Genomic DNA, 26,690 nt, shown 5'->3' with positions numbered 1-26,690 from the left:
ATGACGGGATGAGGCCTATCGAAAGGAGATGGAACGTTAGTTCATCACAACATTTCGATCAAAATTAAATCCCGAGAACTTTTAATTACGAACAATGCCGGAACGTCACAAACCACCATAATGACGTCGCCCATAACGACGCCTTATCAGTTATTCTGAAGAGTCCCAATGGAAGGATGAAATCGATTGAACTGGAACTGTTAACTTGTTACTTATTCCACTAATTATTTTATGAAAAAATATATCTGCACATGTGAAAGTTATTTTTTACGCCTATATATATAAAAACATTGTGTATAAAAATAATATAACATGTACACACGCGTTTAAAATCACGTGTCTTATGTCTATCTCTATATTTGCCTTCCATGGCAAGGTAACAATACGACTATTGAAGTTATATTTTTGTATAGCGGATGTGGTCGAGTGGTCTAGAGAGCTGGACATGAGGCTTAGCGATTTGTGTTGTAGTGTATCAAAGTTGTGAGTCCGAATCCAGTTGTGGGACGGACAAAAGTGTGTCAGCCTTATATATAAACGAGTCTAAATTGAAAACTACATTCAAAACCTATGTTTGCGTTGAAAAAAAAACGCAATGTTTATACGTGTGCACGTAAAAACCATTTCGTTGTAGAAGGGTCTAAAAACAAAAAACAAAAAAATGAAAAAGTATATTTAAACAAAACGCATTTGACTATATATAGCTAACAGGTCGAACAACTGATGTTCTTTAACCCTGCTGACTGTCATTGGCGATTGCCAAATAAAATTGATCACAAGATGTAACAAAATGAATCTAAATATGAACCTAATACTAAACAGAATTTATATATATATCCCGGCGGGGGAAGAACCAAAAAATTGCGAAAGCAAATTTACAGATCTAACATTGTTGGGTTGATGTTTAGACGAGTTGTGTATACATTATGTACACAGCCACGTATCACCATCATTGATGGCGATCCGATGGATACATCTGTTGTAGAGTTGTCACTGACTCAGACGTACTTATATATATATATATATTTATATATATATGAGTCTAAAAGATTGTGTAACAATACCGATAAATAGATGGAAATTAAAACACTAAAAAGTGTTGTATATCATCGCACACTGATTGAAAAACTTAACAGATGATATAAATTATACAATAATTGCAAATATTTCGGCTCAACAAATTTCCTTCTTCGATGACGAAAGTTTTGACAATACTGATAAATAATGTATAAGTGTAAACATAGATCAGAAATTATACAGGTAAGTTTTGGTTGGTTGATTTTATCCAAAATCCTCAATAACATAATATAAACACTAGACTGTAAATTTAATTATTTCTTTCTATTGATTCCATCTGGATGGAGGACACCAAGTGTTTTTATCCAAAACTTCTCCCGATTCTCTCTTTGCATATTTTGCTATGTACAATCCTGTTTGATCACAAGGATCTTCATGTGATCAAAATCTATCAGATTGTGATCTGGTAACCTGAAGTGTTGGCTGACAGGAATATACGGGGTTTTTTTTGTCAGGTCACTCCTGTGGCCATTAAGGCGTATGTGAAATGGCTGAATAGATTCACAAACATATTGACATTGCAGAAGATCTTGTATGTCTTTTCTGAGGTCTTACTGTGAAATGTTGATGAATGCTGCAATTAGTTGCAACATTTGCAGCGCTTATCTCCACAAGGCTGACAATTACCTCCAGTATTATTAGATTTGGAAAGGTCAGCACGGACAAGTATATTTCTCAGGCTTTTAGGTTGTTTGAAGGCAATCATTGAAGGCTCAGGATAGATTTTAGATAACTTAGAATGTTTCTTGATTGCTGTTCAATGATCACGAATGGTCTTGAAACTATTTCTCAGGCATGGATGGTAAGTGAGCACACATGGGATTCTTTTACTTTTCTTTTCTTTTCTTTGTAAGTTAGCAGACTGCTTCTGGGGATGGATTCCGCTTTTCGAAAACTATTTTTTTATGTTTTTGTGTTTATATCACCTTCTTTTCAAATGTACTTTGAGCTGCCCAGACGTTGTTTTGCAGTGTCTTCAGAGGAGCAGATTCGCCTTATTCTAAGAGCTTGGCTGTATGGAATGCTCTTCGTGCAGTGTGGAGAATGGCAACTTTCAGAGGCGACAAGTATTGATGAGTATTTGTAGGTTTAGAGTATATATCTGTGTTTATTATACCTACAGAGAGGGTGCTAGATGTATCAAGGAAGTTTATTGTGGAATAAGATGTTTCGTGGGTGAATTTGATGGTTGGGTGTTGATTGTTAGCATTTGTTATAAAGGTTTGTAATTCTTGATCTCCCTTGTCCCATTTCATGTCAACGTCATCAATGAATCGATACCAGAAAAGCGGGTTTTCGATAGAGCACTCCAGCAGTTGTTTTTCAACATTACCCCCCTCCGGTGGATCGCTATCTTTGCCGTGGTCGGAGGGCTTGCGTGTCTTAGTGACCCCAAGAGCTATGCCAGCTGGAGCTTCGTCTCCTGGAAGGGTTACCCATGCTGGACAGGTCGAAGGGTAGAGACCAGACTAAAGTGATCCGAACATCGTGAGATGCCCGATGTTTTAAATAAAATAGGCTCTCCAACCCGTTTGCCGTGGGTTGCTAACGGTGTCGGTGGTTGACGAGATCCTTGTGGATGATGGCTATAGCCAGACTCCTTACGGTCAGAAAATACCCGGTCGGACGAGACTATAGTTCAATAAGCTGCTTTGGCTTCGAAATCATCTAAACGGGAGGTCGGATGGACCCGGTTAGATCAATCGGCTGGTCATGTCGAGCCCTTCAATTAATACTCAACAATAAGCTTTCTTGTTACAATTTTCATATTATACACATGTATTTTAAATTAAGCTATTTATATTTTGGATAACTGAAAAAGGCGGTGGCTCATGGGTCAATCAAGTGGTACGCTTTCTTTTTCGCTTGATGGATACGCTCTGCTTGAGTATACTATTCTTGGAACATCTGGTGCTTTCCGCAGTGGATCTTGGGTGCTGATTTTGAGGACCAGCTACATTATATTTGGAGCTCGTTTTCAGCATTAGCACTTCATCCCGGTTCGCCACGGAAACACAGCATCGCCCTTGTAGGCACTCCGAGGTGGGTGGATGGCAAGAATGGTGAATCTTTCTCCTTTCATATGGCACAACAAAACTAACCCTCTAAATCAGCTTTAATACATAAGAAAAGAAAATGTGTTGATTCGGAGCCCTGTCGGGAAGATGACAGTTGGCCCAGATTTATTGTAATAAAAGGAACAGAAGAAAAACCAATTTAAAAAATATCGCCCTTTGTAATTCACAAACAAATTCAAAGCGTTGCTGGTACTGTTAAAAAAGTTTCAAAAAAGAGATCTGTCAATTTGTTGGTTGAATGTTCCAACAAAAGTCAATCAACAAATTTACTTACAATGTCTACAATAAGGGGATCATTCGAGACAGAAGTCAGACCTTGGTGACCTTACCGTAGAAGAAATCAAGCCAAGGTGTAACTAATGTTATTAGATTTCAAATTAAAAAGAATGGAAATATAATCAAATTAAATACTTAACTGTTGACATTTAGAACTCCAACTCCTCCTCCATCTATTACTTTAGGTTGCTTCGGAATCAGAGTTGACATGTTTATTCCAAACCCAATTCGATGCTTTACTTGTCAAAAGTTTGGTCATGGAAGCAAACAATGTCGTGGTAAGCAGAGATGCTTCAAGTGTTCTGACGAAGGACACGAGAGAACAAACTGTAGCTCTGAATCTTCTAAATGGGTAAACTGTAGTGAATCCCATTTTTCATCGTCTAGGGACTGCCCTTTTTACCTTAAAGAAAAAAATATTATTAAAATTAAAACAGAAAGAAACATTAGTTACCCAGAAGCTAAACAGATAGCTTCTGTTTCGAATGATCTCCTTGTTTCAAACAGACCATCGTACGCCAGCAAAGTTGTCCGCTCATTCAGTCACGAGAATACACAAACTCGCATGACTTGGCCAATTGATGCGGACAATTTTAAAATGCTGCCTGTTGAAACAGAACCTACCGATAAAATAATAATTCCAAGAAAACCAAAATCTTCCAAAACCAGTACTCAGTCAACTCAATCTTCCTTACAGAGCTCACTATCATCACAAAAAAAAATGAGAAAATGAAATCAAATAAAAAAGAATCAGTAGAAATACACAATTGGTGCGGTGAATCTGTCTGGGATCTTCCCAGTGACATAGATGATTCTTCCACCTCAAATAGTCTTCCTTCATCTGCATCCAAAAAGTTATCTTCTTCGTCCAGTGCAAAGTCTAATAGAGCCCCATCTCCTCTTCGTTCTCCAGAAAAGAAGGATGTCCAAAAGAATACATCCTCTCAGAAGTCTTCTGATTCAAGGTCGCGGGGTAGGGGTCGAGGCGGAGTAAAACCAGCTGCGTGTGGTCCTGGAGATCGACGACTCTCCTCGCACAACAGATTTTCAACACTTGTCGACGAAACTGAAATGGATATCGAAAGTGTTCTCCGCCACCCGAAAGATCCAAATCTCAGGGTGAGCGAAATAAGAATGATGGCAAACTCGGCAGCATTCGCCCTTCATTTATTAAATAATGACAAATATCATTCAATGGAATTGCCGAGGTCTTAAAATAAATCTTCTCGAGTTAACACTTCTAGTTCAGTCATTTTTACCTATTGCATTTTGTCTTCAAGAAACTCATTTAAAAGAAAGTGACAATGTATCTTTAAAAGGATACACCATGTATAGCACATTTTCTAAAGTAGATGAACGTGCTGCAGGCGGATCATCCATTTTTTGTGAAGGACAACGTCATTCATAGCACAGTCCAAATCACCACTGATCTGCAAGCAGTTGCAATTCGTTTATCATTAGACAAAACAATTACATTATGTTCGATATTTATTCCACCCAATCTAATTATAGATAAAGCAAAACTAAAAAACCTCACTGATCAATTACCCTCACCATTTATACTTATGGGCGACTTCAATGCTCACAATCCATTATGGGATAGCAAGACTCATAATGCCAAAGGTAAGATCATTGATGACTTTGTCTCTCAAGAAGGATTATGCATTTTTAATGATGGATCTAATACGTATCTTCATCCTGGAAACGGGTCTTATTCTTCTATTGATATCACTATATGCAATCCCTCTCTGCTTCTGGATTATTCATGGCGTGTTCATGATGATCTATGTGGAAGTGATCACTTTCCAATAGTACTTGAACATCTTTTTACTTCTGCCCAACAGAAAGTTCCACGTTGGAAACTTGACAAAGCGGACTGGTCCTTGTTTGAGAATCTCTGTCAAGCGGAACTTCAGTCAAAGATGCGGAACTTCAGTCTTCTTCTTGTAACAACTACAGAGAAGACTTTAAAAAAGTTAAAAAACAAAAAGAAAAAATTAAATTAAATTTTTATTCAAAAAATGGTGAAAATTATAATAAACTATTTTCTCTTGAAGAACTTAAAACCTCTCTGTCAAAAGCCCATGATACAGCTTGTGGGCCTGATAATATTCACTACCAACTCGTAAAACACTTGCCAGATTCCTCACTAGACGCTCTCTTGCAGCTCATGAATAACATCTGGGAATCTGGTGATTTACCATCAATCTGGAAGCTTGCAACCGTCGTGCCTATTCCAAAACCTAGTAAAGATCATACGGATCCTATTAATTATCGACCAATTGCTCTTACCAGTTGTGTCTGTAAAACACTCGAACGGATGGTCAATGATCGCCTTGTTTGGTTCCTGGAATCCAATGGGCTATTAGCCAATATCCAGTGTTGATTCCGACAGGGCCGCAGTACTCTTGATCATCTTGTTCGATTCGAATCATTTGTCCGTAATGGTTTTGCGAAAAATGAACATGAGACCTTGAGAAGGCCTATGATACTGCATGGAAATATGGTATTTTAAAAGATTTATTTGATATGGGGTTGAAACGCAATATGCCTAATTTTATTTCTAATTTTCTCTCTAACAGACAATTTAATGTTAGAGTTAATTCGACCATGTCTTATCTGTATGATCAAGAGATGGGTGTCCCACAGGGCAGTATTTTATCTGTTACATTATTTAGTCTTAAAATCAACAGCCTTGTTGAAGTTTTAAAAAGTAATATTGAAGGTTCATTGTACGTTGATGATTTTTTAATATGTTACAGAGGCAAAAATATGAATAACATTGAAAGACAATTACAATTATGTCTTGGAAGAATTGAAAAATGGGCCTCGGAAAATGGTTTTAAATTTTCCACGTCAAAAACGGTCGGGATGCATTTTTGTAACAAAAGAAAATTGCATCTTGATCCAGAACTAACTTTGTACGGCAACCCAATTAAAATGGTTGATGAAACCAAATTTCTTGGTTTACTTTTCGATAAAACGTTAACCTTTCTTAACCCATATCAAAATGTTAAAAGCGAGATGTTTAAAAGCTTTAGATATTTTAAAAGTTGTCGGCAGCACTGACTGGGGTGCTGATCGCAGCATTTTACTCAATTTATATAGATCTCTAGTTAGATCTAAACTAGATTATGGCTCTATAGTGTATGGCTCTGCAAGGAAGTCCCACATACAGATTCTCGATGCTGTGCATCACCAAGGTTTGCGTCTCTGTCTTGGCGCATTTAAAACCTCACCAGTTGAGAGTCTGTATGTAGAGACTGACGAGCACTCACTCTCTGACAGACGTTTGAAGCTTGGACTTCAATATGCTGTCAAACTAAAAGCCCATTCAGATAATCCTGCCTACAGCTGTGTTTTTAATCCGCAAAACATGAAAATAAAATTCCTCCGTTAGGTAAACGTTTAAAACCACATTTAGCTTCTTTTGATTTAAAATCTGTTGCTCAAGTAAAAACTTGCAAATGTCCTCCATGGGAATTTCCCAAACCAAAAATGATATTTGATCTCCGTGAACACAATAAAAATAAAACAAATCCTCTTTTAATTCAGCAACACTATGCTGAAATTCAAGCCGATTATCTAGATTTTTCAACTGTCTATACTGATGGATCAAAAGATGGTGATAGAGTTGCATCTGCTGCTGTCTTCAGGGACAGAGCTGCAACCCTCCGTTTGCCATCTGATGCATCCATCTTTACTGCTGAAGCAGAAGCTATAATTTTGGCTTTGAAATTTATTGCTTCTTCAGATAAATCCAAATTTATTATATGTTCGGATTCACTTTCATTCTTACAAGCTATACGAAATACTAAAATTAAAAACCCAACAATCCTGAAAATTTTATATGTAATGAGGAATTTAAAAATTCTTCTGAAAGAAATAATATTTCTATGGGTTCCGAGTCATGTTGGAATCCTTGGAAACACAGCTGTAGACCTTGAGGCAAAGAATGCCCTGGGTGACCCTCTATCTAACTGTGATATACCATATACTGATTTTAAATCTAATATTAGGGAATATGTTTTTAATATATTGAAAAATAAATGGGGTAAAAAAGATGATAATAAATTGCATGAAATTAAACCTAATTTAGGCAAACCTTTTAATAATATTATGTGCAGAAAAGATCAGTGTGTTATTACTAGATGTCGTATTGGTCATACTAGAATAACACACGAGTATCTTTTAAAAAATGAAGATGAACCACAATGTGTTCCTTGCAACTGCAAGTATACTATTAAACATGTTTTAATCAATTGTATTGACTTTGCTGATATTCGTAAGAATCATTTCAATGTCAATAATATGTATGATTTTTTTAATAATGTTCCATTTACAAATATTGTTGCTTTTTTAAAAGAAATTGGAATTTATTATAGAATATAAAAATGTTATTATATTTAAATCGATTTTTATTTTTATCACGTTATTTTACTGTTGATTTTTATTTGTATATACTCAATTTGCTTTAGTCAAGAATTTTAGTATATTGAAGGACTTTTTGTCTTATTTTAAAAATATGCTTTAAATTGTAAAAATATTCGAATTAGCTCTCGCCGCGATATAGCCTTTTTGTGCTAATGCTGCGTAAAGCAACCAACAATCAACCAATCAATCAATCAACTTTACCCATGAATATATTGGCATAAGATGGAGCCATTGTTGTTCCCAATTTGTCTGTAAATAGTGTTCTCCTTTGAATGTGAAGTTGGCCTTTTTCAAGACCATAGTAAGCATTTCTACTAAGCAATCATTAGGTGGAATTTCAAGAGAGTCCCAAACTTCTCTACATGCTTCAATACAATCCGCATGGGGAATATTCGTAAAGAGAGAGGTGACATCCATTGTGACAAGAGTAGTATCAGGTAGAGGGTTTCAATCCTGCATTTGAAGTAGGTAATCTGTAGAATCTTTAATAAAAGATGGCAAGTTTTCTACAGGTGGTCGAAGATAGTAATCAACGAATTCGGATATTTTTTCGATGGGATGACCATTCGCTGAGACGATTGGTCTTCCTGGGTTACCAGGTTTATGAATTTTATGGAGCAGGTAGAATCGCCCAGGTTTAGAATCTTCAGGTTTTAAATATTTGAAAGTATCAATATCAATGATGTCATTGTCACACATTTCCTTTAACATGTTTAAACATTCTGTTATTTCCTCGCTGAATTGGAGGGTGGGGTCCGAATTAAGTTTTTTGTAAAACCGGTCATCATCTTATAGGCGAATGACCTCTTGGACATAGTTAGATCTGTCCATGATGACAACTGCACTCCCTTTGTCTGCAGGTTTAATAACAATGTCGTCATTATCTCTCAAATTTGTTAAAGCAACACGTTCAGTAGGTGTTAAATTGTCATAGGTCTGATTATTTATTTTTACATTTGTAAGTATATCCGTTTTAACATTGTCAATACATGATTCTAAGGTGGTGTTTTTGCTTGGTTTAGGGACCCAGGTACTTTTCTTTCCAAATCTATATTCGTTGGAGTCCTCAGAGTCACTATCTGAGGTGGTGCTTTCGTCCTATTTCGATGCAAAATGTTCCTTGATGCGGAGGCTCCTGGCCAAATTATCCAGTTCATCAGACAATTTAGTATCATTCACTAGACCTGGGACTGGACAAAAGTTTAGACCTCTGGATAGTAATGAAGTTTCGTCCTCAGTAAGTTGTTTGCTGGAGAGATTAACAACGGTGTTGATCTTGTTGCTGAGGACTTGAGGTCTACGTCTGAAATGTCTATTTTTGGTTTTATTATCTTTTTTTCTTTTGTACTAATGCATGGGAAAGAAGTACCATCCCGTTGAAATTTGCATCTTTGTCTGGAGCGGAGAATGTCGGTCTTAGTGTTGGTTATATCTCTCAGGCGCTCTTGGATATTCCCGAATTCGCTTGCTGTTAGATCTTTTTGCAAGCGTGTGACAAGGAGTCAAATTGAAGTTTTAAGTTTTTAAGATATTCTATACAGTGTTCTCTAAGGAGTATGAGTAGACGGAGGGAACAGTGAAATAGGTTTTGATCCCACCTACGTAGAAATGTATCGTATATTCCTGTCAGCCAATTTAACACTTCGGGTTACCAGATCACAATCTGATTGATTTTGATCACATGGAGATCCTTGTGCTCGAAAAGGATTGTACATGGCAAAATATGCAAAGAAAGAATCAATATCTTTAAATTTGCTTTTACAGATCTAACATTGTTGGGTTGATGTTTAGACGAGTTTTATATACATTATGTACACAGCCATGTATCACCATCATTGATGGCGATCCGATGGATAAATCTGTTGTAGAGTTGTCACTGACTCAGACGTACTTATAATATAATTATTTTCTGTGACCGTATCTTACATGAATTTGTAGGATCCTTTACTATAGATAATTTAGCTGATCTGTAACAATAACATCTCCATGCCTTATATATCATGTACTTATAGTACGCCGCTAGATTAAAACTGACGTGGAAAGGTAACATATGGCCAGCGAAAGCTCTTTTTTTGTAGAGCCCAGGTGGTCGTGTGGTCTAGCAGGACGGCTGCAGTGCAGGCGATTTGGTGTCACGATATCACAGTAGCATGGTTTCGAATCCCGGCGAGGGAAGAACCAAAAATTTGCGAAAGCAAATTTACAGATCTAACATTGTTGGGTTGATGTTTAGACGAGTTGTATATATATACGGTTTATATGATCCGTTCATCCTATATATTGACTCTTAAAATTCAAGAGTTAATCTAAAAATGAGGGTACTTTCTCTAAAAATGAGGGTACTTTTTATATGGCCTTCCAAATACCGTTTCGATCCCTAACATCACTGAAGAGACATTTATTGTCGAAATCCGGATATGGTGTACTAAAGAAATATTGACACCGAATGTTTGTGGCACAACATCCTGTCCACAAGTTAACTTTTTTTTTTCTTTCTGTGACGTATTAAATTTATATGAGAATCCATTTTGTTACATCTTGTGATCAATTTTATTTGGCAATCGCCAATGGCAGTCAGCAGGGTTAAAGAACATCAGTTGTTCGACATGTTAGTCAAATGCGTTTTGTTTAAATATACTTTTTCACTCTTTTGGTCTTTTGGAAAATGTTGTTTGTGCTGTTTTTAGACCCTTCTACAACGAAATTTGTTTGACATGCACACGTATAAAAATTGCGGTTTTTATCCAACGCAGTCATAGGTTTGAACGTAGTTTTCAATTTAGACTCGTATATATATAATATATATGTTTCCCGGCGAGATCTAACATTGTTGGGTTGATGTTAAGACGAGTTTTATATACATAATGTACACAGCCATGTATCATCATCATTGCTGGTGATCAAATGGATAAATCTGTTGAAAAGTTGTCACTTGAATACAGAGATAAGACGGTCCAGACAAACAAAATCCCGTTTGTTGTTAGCTTTCATCCTCACCTGACAAATCTATCATACATTGTCCACAAACACTGGCGTCTAATTGAAAATAATCCTTCCTTAAAAGAGATTTTCCCATCACCTCCCGTTATGGTGTACCGCAGACCCAAAAACCTCAAAGATATTTTAGTAACATCCAAAGTATCTAAACAGGAGACATCAAGAATCGGAGGTTATAAACCATGCAAAAAGGGCAATTGTAAGTGCTGCAAAGTCGCCAACATCGAAACCCAATTCGTCAGCATAGTCCCAAAGAAAAATTACAACATATTTATTACATCAAATTGCAAAACGCAAAATTGCATTTATGTTCTAACGTGTGAAACTTGCAAATTGCAATATGTTGGTGAAATAGAAACACCATTTAACATTCGACTAAATAACCATCGGTCATTCTATACAAAAGAAAGAAACTGCCCAATAACAAGACACCTTTTAAGAGCAGGACATGATTTTGTTAACGTCACATTTCAAATCTTTTAGAAAAATCAAAATTGGGAAACACAAGGAAGACACAAGAGAAAGATATTTTGGATGCACCAGCTACGAACTCTTGAACCAGATGGACTCAATGAGCATGATGAGAGAGACAAACAAAGATTTAAAAGCAAATCAAAACCATAATTATCTTGAAATCATACAAATAATTTATAGAAATTCATACAATTAATCAAACAAATGTGTTAAACTTATTCCAACTTTGTGTAGTTGTAGCTACAAACAAATGTACCGTCTCTCAGATTTTATTCCAACTTGTGTCCTTGCTTTATTCCCATAGTATCCCGAATTTTCTCCCAACGTGTCTCCTGGATAAACTCACAACGACTCCCAGAGTTACTCTCAACGTGTCTCATAAATATACATCCAAAGTTTCCGAAATTTGCTCCTAAAGTCTCCGACATTCGCTCCCAAAGTCTCCGATATTTGCTCCCAAACTGTCTCCTTCATTTGCTCACAAATTGTCTCTTTGATTTGCTCACAAATTGTCTCCTTGATTTACTTTCAAATTGTTTCCTTGATTTACTTCCAAATTTTCTCCTAAATTTACTCCCAAATTGTCTGCTTGATTTACTCCACAATTATCTCCTGGATTTCTTCCAAAACTGTCTCCTGGATTTACTTTCAAATTGTCTCCTTGTTTTACTCCCAGATTGTCTCCTTGATTTCCTGCAAAACTGTCTCCTTGATTTTCTCCCAAATTGTCTCCTTGATTTACTTCCAAATTGTGTCCGTGATTTCCTTTCAGACTGTCTCCTTGATTTGCTTCCAGATCGCTCCTTGATTTCCTCCAAAACTGTCTCCTTGATTTTCTCCCAAATTGTCTCCTTGATTTATTTCCAAATTGTGTCCGTGATTTCCTCTCAGACTGTCTCCTTGATTTCCTCCAAAACTGTCTCCTTGATTTTCTCCCAAATTGTCTCCTTGATTTACTTCCAAATTGTGTCCGTGATTTCCTTTCAGACTGTCTCCTTGATTTGCTCCCAGATCGCTCCTTGATTTCCTCCAAAACTGTCTCCTTGATTTGCTCCCAACTTGTCTCCTTGATTTGCTCCCAAACTGTCTTCGATTTCCCCCCAAACTGTCATCTTGGTTTGCTCCCAAATTGTCTTCTAGATTTACTCCCAAATTGTCTCCTTGATTTACTCCCCAAATTGTCTCCTTGATTTACTCCTAAAGTGTCTCCTGGATTTACTCCCAAAGTGTGTCCTTGATTTACTCCCAAATTGTCTCCTTGATTAAATCCAAAAGTGTCTCCTGGATCTACTCCCAAATGACTGTGTGATGCGCACCTGTATGTGTGTTGTTGTGTCTGTGCTTGTCACTTTCGCTTTCAGCATTCATCACTGGCTAGCAGCTTGCTGTGAAAAGGAGAGCCGAGTGCGTAAGTCTTTCCTGCCAGTTACAGCCTCTCATGCAGTAAGACCTATGTGGCCCAGATATGGGATCCTCCACGAGGTGATAGACGGAAACTGGGCACCTCACGGCCCCAGGCAAAACCACAAGGTCTCGGAGGAGGTTTGGCCCCTAAATGCACGGCATGCTAGGCCCACCGGTGAGTGGATACGCCCTGGTGCCTGCAAACCAAACCCCCAGCTATGGGAAAATAGCCTCACTGCCTTGTGGGTGACTGTGGAAAGTCAAAGGCTATGGGAGACAACCCAGAAAGAAATCCGGACAGATGCAATCCGTTAGCATGGTAATGCAATCATCTACGGGAAGGACTACCCAGAGAGAAAACCCGGCCCACCAGAGTGGAGGTTGGACGTTGGGCTAACTACCCAACTCTGTAAAAAAGAACTTGTTACAGAAACCAGAAACGCTCGTGGAGGCCTTATGCGACTTCTGGCGCGGAGAGAATTAAGGTTTAAGGTAAGGATTTACTCCCAAAGTGTCTCCTTGATTTACTCCGAAATTGTCATCTGGTATACTCCCAAATTGTCTCCTGGCTTAACCCAAAATTATATCCTGGATTTACTACCAAACGGTCTCCTGGATTAACTTCTAAATTGTCTCTTTGATTTACTCCCAAAGTGTCACCTGGCTTAACTCCCAAAGTGTCACCTGGCTTAACTCCCAAAGTGTCACCTGGCTTCATGTTATATTTGTTATTCTCGTGGTGTTTTGTCTGATGCTTGGTCCGTTTCTGTGTGTGTTGCGTTTCGGTGTTGTGTCGTTGTTCTCCTCTTATATTTAATGCGTTTCGCTCGGTTTTGGTTTGTTACCCCTATTTTGTTTTTTGTCCATGGATTTATGAGTTTTGAACAGCGGTATACTACTGTTGCCTTTATTTAACTCCCAAATTTTCTCCTGGATTTACTACAAAACGGTCTCCTGGATTAACTCCCAAATTGTCTCTGCGATTTACTCCAAAAGTGTCTCCTTGATTTACTCCCAAACTGTCTCCTTGATTTCCTCCCAAATTGTCTCCTTGATTTACTCCCAAAGTGTCTCTTGGATTTACTCCTAAACTGTCTCCTTGATTTCCTCCCAAACTTTCTTCTTGATTTCCTCCAAAATTGTCTCCTTGATTTATTACCAAAGTCTCCGAGATTTCAAGTTTGGCGTTTCATAACAATTTCCAAACCACAAAAATCCCTGCTTTCCGCAGTTGATCATTTTAGTTTTATCTGACTGTTAGGCAATCACAGACTCTTAACATATGTCGGACCATTCGAAAAATTTATAAAAGTTACCACATTATTGATATTTATGTCAAACACCGTAGTGTTGACTACTGGACTGATGATACCCTCGGTGACGAAACGTCCACCAGCAGTGCCATCGACCCAGTGGTGTAAATGGTTATCAAAGGTACACTGATAAACCAAAAAATAAATAAATCAGTAAAACCAAAGACGTGAAAGGAATAGGAGTTTCCCGGAGGGAGATATGAAACAAGTTACCCTGTTCTACTACAAGACGAATATACTGCTAACATGAAAAGCTGACGTCTAATAAAATCAACCCCGTATGAAAGTAGGATCCTAGGTTTATATTCAACACTGAAAATTGCATAATGTGCGGTCTTTAATTTGGTAGTTATGTAAAGATGCGATTTAAGTATTGTATTCTTTTAATGTTTTCTGGATATTTAATCATTAGGTTTATGTTACAGATAGTCAGGTGCTTGGGTTTGGTTTGATGGATGCTGAAGCAATGGTAACTCAGGCTGCAAATTGGACGACAGTTCCGACACAACAAACATGCACAACATCGACATTCACTGGATCCGGGTAAATCTGTTTACATAAATATATTCCGTAAACACTCGTACTAAAACAAGGACAATTTTGCTAAACATCAGCCGAGAGCACGAATCTTAAAATGTAAAACTGCAGAGACATGTTTTAAATATTTATAAACGAAATGTTTATAATGATATATCATTTGGTTTTGCGAATAATTTTCAAACAGTAATATTCGGTTGAGGGGCAGATTTGGTTCAATTTTGACATAAACGTAAGGCCAAATTTTAGAAAATGTCAGCCAAAACACATATTAAGGAGCTCATTTACCATCAACCTGGAATGAGATATACACATCAACAACATCACAGCAAAAGCATATAAATCTTTTGGTTCCTGATGAGAAACATTGGCAAATTCTAAGACGAAAGTAAGAAGAGAGCATATCAATCCATTGTAAGACAAAACGTTGAATATGCAGGCACATTAAAAAGATAGAAATGGTACAAAGAAAATTCGCCCGTTTCATCAAACATCAATACATCATCAAACATATGTTACATGTCAACTAAATGAGCTAAAACGACTTTCATCAGAGACTAGACGGGAAATAAAAAGGCTTTGCTTGTTTCATAAAGCTCTACATAAAGATAATAGCCCTAAATATTCCAGATTATGTAGAACAACAAGGCAGGACAACACGGCAATACCACCAAAGTAAATTTAGAAACATTCAAACTTCAACAAATACCTACAAATACAGCTTCTTTCCACGTATCATCAAAGACTGGAATTACTTACCAATAAGACTGTTAAATATAGGAGATGCAGATGCATTCAAGTACAGCCTCACAACTTATTTAACAGAGTAGTCACGCAACTCAATTAATTTTACTTTGACATGTAATTAGTGGATTGGACGTGGTTTTACAGCTAGCTAAACCTTTCACTTATATAACATTCACATATAATTCCAAAAAGTACTTACGTGTTGGGTCTTACATTTTTTTTGTGACGAAGCTAAAAATTTAAATTAAACAGACCAAAAAAAATACACGTTGTCGATATATATGTGTACATCTTTATTCATATTTCTATCAGGTTAAAGGACCGTTAGCAATCCTCGGATACCATCTCTATTGATAATAAGTTGACGTCAAGATAAAATGTCATAATTAAGGTTCAACCTCGTTAACGAACGGAAAACAACTGTCATATTACTGATTTGTTCCAGGCTTTTCCTTATATAGAAAATTTTGGATTGAACCTGGTTTTACAGCTAGCTTAACCTTTCACTTATATGACATTCGCATATGATTCAATTATATTGATAACTATGTGTGAACGAGACAATCAGACATCATAGTTATTTCATGTCAAAATATAGGTAAAGCAGTAAATATTTTGATATAATCTTAGTCATGATAACAATAGACAAATATGCTAATACGGTTTGGGAAATTCAAAATTTTGAAATTAGAATCGCTTCGTTTGTCGGAAATTTAGGTACGGAGATTACCGATTATGTCAAATTCAATGTATAAATCGGTGATTTAAGACAAAAACATGTATATTTTAATCTTATTTGCAGCTCAACGTCTGGTGAATACCACACAACAGACATAAGAAATATTTCAACATCTGATTGCTCTTCCATAGCTTATTTGGAACATGTGACAGTTGACATTTCGTTCTCATACGACGAATACCGAGGCGAGAGTGAATTTTACTTGGTGTCCCCTTCAGGAACACTAAGCCATTTAATGAATTATCGAAAAGGGGAAGCTGATAATTTTTCTTTAGCTGGTGGTTCATTGTCTTGGAAATTTATGTCAGTTCATTATTGGAGGGAAAGTCCCATTGGACAATGGGCCTTGATGTTTAAATCCAGCTTCGGCGATTCAGTTGGTAAGTTTCTTTCCGATTGTCATTTGTTTTATAATCAATTTAAGACTCAGTGAGATGTTTTTAATATTTTAATTTTTTTTTGCCTTTTATACAAGGATGCTTACTACTATTATGACTGAGACTTGTGGTAATTGCTGTGGTCAAAGGAAATACGATTGTATTTTAATTATTCAACCTATGGCAAATTATTAAAAAATCAGCACGTGCAAGTTTAAGTTCTACTGTGTAAAATAAAAAGTTTTTTGGAATTATGTAAAAAATGAATTCATATTTTCAGTTACTGTCAATTCTTGGTCGATCACATTTTACGGAACTTCCACAGATCCACTTCCTGGTAAGTTGAATATAACTATCACATATTATATACAATAGCACACTCTCACTCAGGTGAGCTCATATATGTTCGTGTATGTAAAACGACCTGAGACTTCTGTTATGACTTTAAAACAATATCAAAGGGATAACAAAATTGTAATATAATGCATTACAAATAAAACATGCGCTTAAAATATATTTAGAATCTTTTACAGTCGTTTTAATGTTGAACATTTTTTAATTCAAATTTTGAATTTTATTTCATTATGTGTATAAAGATTACCGGGAGTCGTTATACTTACCATAAACAATCTAGATTTTTTTCTCCGTCATTATGTGATAACAATATAAATCCAAATAGGAATCTTTGTACACAAATATAATAACTACTTCAATAATTATGAAATCACAAGTTCGACCTACACAGGCATGTAGTAGCAGAGAAAAATATGTTCCAGTCCAGCAATTAATCTAATAACGTATAGACGTTTGTCAAAAATGACCTTGGGAATTTAAATGGGTGTTCATTTCTGTGTTGATTGATGCCATCACTTTTTCACGATTGTTTGAATAAGAGAAATTTTGATTAGTAAATTAGTATTACATTGTAAATCTTTTCTTTTTAATCAACCTTAATCATACTTTTATGATTGACACTGACAACATGTGTGATTGTGCACAAAGATAAAAACTACTAAAATAACGTTTTTATTCTTCTTGTTTTACAGAAAAAAATAAAAGAAATCTATATTTTCCCAAATTATTTGTAAACGAGAATCGACCCTGTCAACTTTTTTCAATTTAAGATCGACTGCAAATCGTTCTCTGGTTCTTAACCTAGAATTCAAAATTGAGACTATAGAAAGAAATATCGAACAGACCAAACAAACATAATTAATTTTATTATAATGATAAAAGACCATTACATAATTATACATAAATAAACCAGCATATCGATTCGTTTACCTTTACTCAATTGGTTTATTTTAGTTTTACCAAATTGAGCCAGAGTTGTGTCCGTTGGTTTGTCAAACTCTCGATATTCATTTTAGTTGATTTACGGTCGAATTATTCCTCTGCTCCGCCTGACCTCCAAATACTAAACAATAAAAACAGCGTTTTCTGTCACCCGGTTCCATATGTTATGTGTTTAAGTGTTCAGTTTGTTCAGTTAATCATGTTTATGTTATAGATCAATGTATATCATCACCATGTGAGAACACAGGGACTTGTACTAATTACGCCTATTCCTTTAGTTGTCAGTGCCCTGATGATTATTCCGGGTCAAATTGTCAGACCATTATCAGTAAGTATATATCATTCTCTCAATCTATTATATATAACAACAACAAAAAAGAATTGGTATTTGATTTGTACTCAAAATATTGGTACAAAAATTATGCCAATAATTATCACAATATTCCCTGTTTGAACATCATAACTTCATGATATTTGAAAAAGACAAACGTTCAAAATGTTGAAAACGTAACCGTGTAATCAAAAATCTGTAGTACCTGAATTTCAAATACAAAACAAGTACCGTAATATACAGGTACTTAAATATAACAATAATTCGTGAGTAACACAATAGTACTGAATATAAAATGTAAATTTCCAGTACTACAGATTTGTAGTACATAAATAGTGCCTATGCAAAAGTAGATGTGTAGTAAGTTGAATATATTCACTAAATAATATAAAATAACACTTTTTCACTCACGAAAGTCTATATCTTAAAAACATATATTGGTAATATACACAGTCCCATGAAAAGTATTTAAGTCTTATATTTTGTGTGGTGGTGTATCTGATTTCGTAAGAAGTAATCCAACAATTTATTGTATAATTGATTTTGTGTACAATAAGATATATGTAAGCGTTGATCTCATTTTGCGAACAAGACATTATATAATATTTAGTCAAAACAACTTTGTTTGACGTCCCGTTTTAAATATGTATATGTGTTTATTTAATTTTATTCAGATTATTTGTCACGTTAAGATACAGACTAATGCATTCCATCACTTTTTCCGAACAATTGGATTTGTACCAATAAAATACTGGTTAAAACTGTCAAACAATATAATTTTAGTAACTTTTATTCATAACAGGTTACTCAGCTTCTGGTCGTTTTCAGTGTTAATTTTTTTTTTAAACAAATATCCTTTTAACATCTCCCGAAATAAATACAGGAAAAAGTAGCATACCGCTGTTCAATAGTCATATAATAAAGGCAATAGTAGTATTCCGTTGTTTAATAGTCATATGATTAAGGCAATAGTAGTATTCCGTTGTTTATTAGTCATATAATAAAGGCGATAGTAGTATTCCGTTGTTTAATATTCATATAATAAAGGAAATAGTAGTATTCCGCTGTTTAATATTCATATAATAAAGGAAATAGTAGTATACCGCTGGTAAATTGTCATTAAATAAAAGCAACAGTATTATACAGCTAGTCAATTGTCATTAAATAAAAGCAACAGTAGTATTCCGTTGTTCAACAGTCATATAATAAAGGCAACAGTAGTATACCGCTCTTCAAAAGTCATATAATAAAGGCAACAGTAGTATACCGCTCTTCAAAAGTCATATAATAAAGGCAACAGTAGTATTCCGTTGTTCAATAGTCATATGATTAAGGCAATATTAGTATTCCGCTGTTCAACAGTCATATAATAAAGGCAACAGTAGTATACCGCTCTTCAAAAGTCATATAATAAAGGCAACAGTAGTATACCGCTCTTCAAAAGTCATATAATAAAGGCAACAGTAGTATACCGCTCTTCAAAAGTCATATAATAAAGGCAACAGTAGTATTCCGTTGTTCATTAGCCATATGATTAAGGCAATAGTAGTATTCCGCTGTTCAATAGTCATATAATAAAGGCAATAGTAGTATACCGCTGGTCAACTGTCATTAAATAAAAACAACAGTTGTATAACGCTGGTCAATTGTCATTAAATAAAATCAACAGTATTATACCGCTGTTCAATAGTCATTAAATAAAAGCAACAGTAGTATTCCGTTGTTCAATAGGCATAAAATAAAAGCAACAGTAGTATACCGCTGGTCAATAGGCATATAATAAAGGCAACAGTAGTATTCCGTTGTTTAATAGTCATTTACTAGAAGCAACAACAGTGTACCTCTGTTCAATAGTCATTGAATAAAAGGAACAGTAGTATAACGCTGTTAAGAAATCGATTAAGGCAAAACAACTTTGAGTAACGCACTGAACCGAGGAAAACTCACTAACGCAATATGTTTTCATTTATATATATACATTGTAAAATAGTTCAATGTTTTACTTCTTTGGTTAAAGTTATTGATCATCATCTAGAATATGTATTTCATGTTTGACTGTATATTTTTCTTGAAAGGAAACTGTTGAGGGTTATGTACCCTCACTCATATGCACACATGCTATGCCTGCACTAACTCATACTATTGACCCATTTTATATTGGTGTAGATTACATTTTCTTTAAAGTAATGTATTCATAGTTGGTATTGTATCTTCTGCCAAATATTGTTGGTACATAATATATTCAGTACAATGGATTATTGGTATACTGAAATATTCGTTTGCTTTATCATTCACAGATTTTTGTTTTTATCATGTACAGTATCATTCACAGATTTTTTAATTGTAATAGATTGCGATGATGGGATAACTTTTAAAAGTTATTGTATTTCAGCTACTGTCAGTACTCAAGAAAACTCCACAGATCATCTTTCTAGTAAGTTGAATTTAGTTACTATAGAATATAACATAACACACTTTCACACACGAACTTCCATATCTTTAAAATAAATATAAAGTAATTAGATTGCGATGATGGAGTAAAGACATTTGAAATTGTTTAGTATGCTTACGGAAAAGGGGAGACAATAACATTAAACTTCACTTTTACAAACAATATACCAATACTAAACATCACGGTAGGCATATTCCACAGTACAGAGTTTTCTATACATTATTTATTTATATGTTCGACAGGGAAACTTAACACGGAAAATATGTTTTTCATTTTTGCAATAGAAAGTCCTTGTTAGGGATTTCAAATTTATTGGGGCAGTTACACCTCGGTGTATCAATGTTTTAGCTCATATTACATTGCTTAAGAATTATTCCCTTGTCAGAACGATGGGCCTTGAATAAAAAGCGTATATCTAGATAGTTGTTAACGTCCTAATTTCTGTAAAAGATAGGCTAAAGATATTGAATGAGGTAGACGAAATTGACATAAAAACGATTGTTTTGTCTTTTATGTCCAAAAATAGGCAGAATTTTTACTTTATTTAATGACTCTTTTTAGTTTTAAATCATTTGTAAATACTATATATATAATTGGTTATTATATCTTTTTCGAAAAACAATTAACTTGTTTTATTGAATAAGACGTCTGATTTATAAACTCTCTTTAATTTTCTCATCAACATGCTATTAATAAATAATTTTTCTACAATATATTCGACAAATTTTGAGAAATAATAAGAAGTGGCAATTCGTACTTTTCATACCTTAACAATATATATTAGTAATATACACAGTCCCATGAAAAGTATTGAAGCCTTATATTTTGTGTGGTGGTGTATCTGATTTCGTAAGAATTAATCCAACAATTTATTGTATGATTGATATTGTGTACAATAAGATATATGTAAGCGTTGATCTCATTTTGCGAACAAGACATTATATAATATTTAGTCAAAACAACTTTGTTTGACGTCCCGTTTTAAATATTTATATGTGTTTATTTAACTTTATTCAGATTAAATGTCACGTTAAGATACAGACCTATGCATTCCATCACTTTTTCCGAACAATTGGGTTTGTACCAATAAAAAACTGGTTAAAACTGTCAAACAATATAATTTCTCGTACCTTTTATTCATAACAGGTTTCTCAGCTTCTGGTCGTGTTAAGGGTTAAACAAAATTTTAAACAAATATCAGTTTAACTTCTCCCGAAATAAACACAGGAAAAAGTAGCATACCGCTGTTCAATAGTCATATAATAGAGGCAATAGTAGTATTCCGTTGTTTAAAAGTAATATAATAAAGCCAATAGTAGTATTCCGTTGTTTAATAGTCATATAATAAAGGCAACAGTAGTATTCCGTTGTTTAATATTCATATAATAAAAGCAAAAGTAGTATACCGCTGGTCAAATGTCATTAAATAAAAGCAACAGTAGTATTCCGCTAGTCAATTGTCATTAAATAAAAGCAACAGTAGTATTCCGTTGTTCAATAGTCATATAATAAAGGCAATAGTAGTATTCCGTTGTTCAATAGTCATATAATAAAGGCAATAGTAGTATTCCGTTGTTTAATATTCATATAATAAAGGCAATAGTAGTATTCCGTTGTTCAATAGTCATATAATAAAGGCAATAGTAGTATTCCGTTGTTCAATAGTCATATAATAAAGGCAATAGTAGTATTCCATTCTTTAATAGTTATTAATTAGAAGTAACAGCAGTGTACCTCTATTCAATAGTCATTAAATAAAAGCAACAGTAGTATACCGCTGTTCAAAAGTCATTTAATAAAAGCAACAGTAGTATACCGCTGTTCAATAGTCATTTAATAAATAAAAAAAACAGTAGTATACCGCTGGTCAATTGTCATTAAATAATAGCAAAAGTAGTATTCCGCTGATCAATAGTCATATAATAAAAGCAATAGTAGTATTCCGTTGTTTAATAGTTATTAATTAGTAGCAACATAGGTGTAACTCTGTTCAACAGTCATAAATAAAAGAAACAGTAGTATAACGCTGTTAAAAATCGATTAAGGCAAAAAAAAATTGAGTAACGCACTGAACCGAGGAAAACTCACTAACGCAATATGTTTTCATTTATAATATATAAATGCAAATAGTTTAATGTTTTACTTCTTTGGTTAAAGTTATTGATCATCATATAGAATATGTATTTCATGTTTGACTGTATATTTTTCTTGAAAGAAAACTGTTCAGGGTTATGTACCCTCACTCATATGCACACATGCTATGCCTGCACTAACTCATACTATTGACCCATTTTATATTGGTGTAGATTATATTTTCTTAACAGTAATGTATTCATAGTTGGTATTGTATCTTCTGCCAAATATTGTTGGTACATAATATATTCAGTACAATGGATTATTGGTATACTGAAATATTCGTTTGCTTTATCATTCACAGATTTTTGTTTTTATCATGTACAGTATCATTCACAGATTTTTTAATTGTAATAGATTGCGATGATGGGATAACTTTTAAAAGTTATTGTATTTCAGCTACTGTCAGTACTCAAGAAAACTCCACAGATCCTCTTTCTAGTAAGTTAAATATAGTTACTATAGAATATAACATAACACACTTGCACACACGAACTTCCATATCTTTAAAATAAATATAAAGTAATTGGATTGTGATGATGGAGTAAAGACATTTGAAATTGTTTAGTATGCTTACGGAAATAGGGAGACAATAACATTAAACTTCACTTTTACAAACAATATACCAATACTAAACCTCACGGTAGGCATATTCCACAGTACAGAGTTTTCTAAACTATCTTTATTTATATGTTCCACATGGAAAATATGTTTTTCAATTTTGCAATAGTAAGTCCTTGTCAGGGATTTCAAATGTGTTGGGGCAGTTACACCTCGGTGTATTAATGTTTTAGCTCAGATTACATTGCTTAAAATATATTCCCTTGTCAAAACGATGTGCCTTGGATAAAAAGCGTATATATAAATAGTTGTTAACGTCCTAATTCCTGTAAAAGATAGGCTAAAGATACCAAAGGGCATTCAAACTCATTACAATGCCTAACGATATTCAGCGAGGTAGACGAAATTGACATAAAAACGATTGGTTTGACTTTTATGTCCAAAAATAGGCAGATTTGACAAGTTTTGACTTTATCTAATGACTCTTTTAGTTTTGAATCATTCGTAAATACTATATATAATTGGTAATTATATTCTTTTCGAAAAAAAAGGACTTGTTTTATTGGATTAGACGTCTGATTTATAAACTTTCTCTATTTTTCTCATCAATATGTTATTAATAAATAATTTATCTACAAAAGAGGGACGAAACATACCAAAGGAACAGTCAAACTCATAAATGTAAAACAAACTGACAACGCAATGTCTAAAAATGAAAAAGACAAACAGACAAACAAAAGTACACATGACACAACATAGAAAGCCAAAGAATAAACAACACGAACCCAACCAAAAATTAGGGGTGATCTCAGGTGCTCCGAAAGGGGAAACAGATCCTGCTGCACATGTGGCACCCGTCGTGTTGCTTATGTGATATCAAATGCGGTAAATAGTCCAATTCGGTAGGTTACATTCATGAAAGAGAAGGGGATTGTAGTTACGACGTAAGGAACATATCCGATATCATTTGTGAAACGGTTATTCCATAACGGTCAACCAACTTATGATGGCGTCCGTAAATTTTACGAAGGGATGATTTCAACTTCACCATTTGAAACTCTTGGATTAATAGCTTAATTGTGAGCAGCAACCTTTTATCAAGAAAATAAGGATAGGAAATGCAAGCACGGGAATATCGTATCAATTAGGAGATATATACCCCGTATGCAGGTGCTGCTGAAATGTTGCTACTTAGAAATGGAAAGTTCACAATTGGAAAGCTGACATCGTCTCTTTTGTCGTAAGGTTTTGTTTTCAACCGACCCTCATGGTCAACTTCTAGATGTAAGTCAAGATATGAAGCCGACTCAACTGTATCTGTATTATCCTTTATCTCTTGTTCAATTTGATAGATGCGCTCCACATAACAACCAAGTTTTGAATTATTTAGTGAAAGTACATCATTTATATAGCGGAAAGTAGAGTTAAAGGATATTGATAGATTCATATACATGTATTCGACAAGTTTTGAGAAATAATAAGAAGTGGCAACTCGTACCTTTCATACATTAACTTTCATTGATATAAAATGATAAGGACTTGTCCAGTGTCCAGTTTATTGGGCAATGTAAGTAACTGTGCACATTCATGCACGTTCTAGTTTAATCAATATATATATGAATAGCATAAACAGTTTGAAAGTAAACTAATAATAACTTCATCCAATCAATTTGCATAAGATTCAATAACAAAGGCCGGTCGACATTATAATAAGTAATGGTGGTTAACTTGGTAGGAGAAAATGACAGATATTTTTAGCTCATTATTTGCAATAACGAATAACACCATTGTCAACCAAATGTTTTACTGTAATTTCATAAAAATGTCGTTCTGTATTGGAACAGTTTTTAGATTTTATATTTCCGTATGTAAGGCAATAGAAAGTTTGGGCTTAAAAATCCACTTAATTATTGACTTTATACATATTATTCGCTATTTTAAAACATTACATGGTCAAATCATTTCTAAAAACACTGTCATCCTCTTGTCCATCCGCTCGTCTATCAATAAATTTCAACATATTAATCAGCATACGTAGCAGCTCTTGTATCAATAAATGTTTTGATATACCTATGAAACTTTATTTAGCTCTGTGATGATTTATTAAGTGAAATTGGTTTTAAATTTGACAGACATTAACACCTTGCTCGACACATTCACCCAGCTGATATTTCAATATTTTGAATGACATCACCGGCAATTGATCATCGTCTGATATTATCTACAAAATACAATAATTCAAATAAATGTTTTCAATATTTTTCAGCTGATGATGATGATGATGATGGTATAAGTACTACAATAATAGTTGGTGCTGTAGTAGGTGGAACTGTCGCTGTAATTGTGATTGTCGTCATTATCATTGTAGTTGCAAAATTCTTTTCGGTAGGAGCATCAGTGGGCGCTGCCGGTGCTGCAGTAGCATGAAAATAAGGAATGACGATAATCGATAATGCACGTGTTACTTCACTAAAACATAAACAGTTATGTCTATTAATACGTTTTTCAGTTGTATGACAATAGTTAAACAGGAAATAACGATATACGTATTCGATTATATACTTGTTACTACACAACAAAATAAACAATTATGTTTACAACGTTTTGGAATTTTGGGTTCCCATTGCTCTTCAACTTTGTACTTGTTTGGCTTTATAACTATTTTGATCTGAGCGTCACTGATGACTTTTGTTTAGATAAAACAAGCGTCTTCCGTATTAAATTATAGTTCTGGTTCCTTTGATAACTTTTCAAACACGTGACTATTTGAAAAAAGAAAATTAATTGATTGTTACCATTAGAACATATTTCATTTAACTGTACATTGTTAAACCACTCGCTAGTTGTGTACATTCAACTTAAGTCAAAGACCCATCATGAGACATTATTTTTATTACTCGTAGATAGTCTTGTCTATATTTTGTTTTAAATTCTGGACATGTGCATTACTAATTTTAGTCATTGGATGAATTTCAAGATGACGTATAGAGTTTGCTATAGATGAAATCTCGGACACTATGATGCAGAAACAGTATATTAGGGTGAGGCGATAAGACAAATAGCTTCAACTTCACTAAATGTTGACAATTAACCTAAGACAAAAAAAGATATATATGTGGCCTCTATTTATATAAATCATATTTCGTAGACGCCAAATGCTTTCATCATTGAACCTTTTGATGAGCGACTCAAATAACAGTTAGTAAATAAAAGGTCGATGACCTACATGTGCATATTAAATTTAAAAAAAAGTAATTATCAAAAATATAGCTCTGGGTTCTACAAAATTTGTCAAATAAATGCGTTTTAAGATATCAAACTGTAGGAATATTTCAGCCATGCCATTGTAAAAAGGCTATATGGTATCTTATGGTATACGTTAATATACGTTTTCAAGAAATTGAAGATTAAAGTTTATATTTCACAACTTGTTCGCTATGCCCGTGTCTGTTGTGACGTTTTTG

The 26,690-nt window shown here is 34.4% G+C and overlaps 1 protein-coding gene across 1 annotated transcript in view; it reads left to right on the top strand.

The window, feature by feature from the left end:
* LOC134709921 (proprotein convertase subtilisin/kexin type 6-like) overlaps window positions 1–25,653 on the top strand; it is a 40,760-nt gene extending 15,107 nt beyond the window's left edge. Inside the window, exons 11-16 of the mRNA XM_063570045.1 lie at window positions 14,479–14,596; window positions 16,140–16,456; window positions 16,734–16,790; window positions 17,964–18,077; window positions 23,065–23,106; window positions 25,493–25,653. Of these exons, the coding sequence (XP_063426115.1) occupies window positions 14,479–14,596; window positions 16,140–16,456; window positions 16,734–16,790; window positions 17,964–18,077; window positions 23,065–23,106; window positions 25,493–25,653 (809 nt within the window). The remainder of the gene's footprint in view (window positions 1–14,478; window positions 14,597–16,139; window positions 16,457–16,733; window positions 16,791–17,963; window positions 18,078–23,064; window positions 23,107–25,492) is intronic.
* Window positions 25,654–26,690: the final 1,037 nt, after the last annotated feature.

Source organism: Mytilus trossulus, chromosome 3 (genome assembly GCF_036588685.1).
Source record: "Mytilus trossulus isolate FHL-02 chromosome 3, PNRI_Mtr1.1.1.hap1, whole genome shotgun sequence".
NCBI lineage: Eukaryota > Metazoa > Mollusca > Bivalvia > Mytilida > Mytilidae > Mytilus > Mytilus trossulus.
Note: the sequence above shows the minus strand (reverse complement) of the source record. Positions and strands in the feature narration are given on the sequence as shown.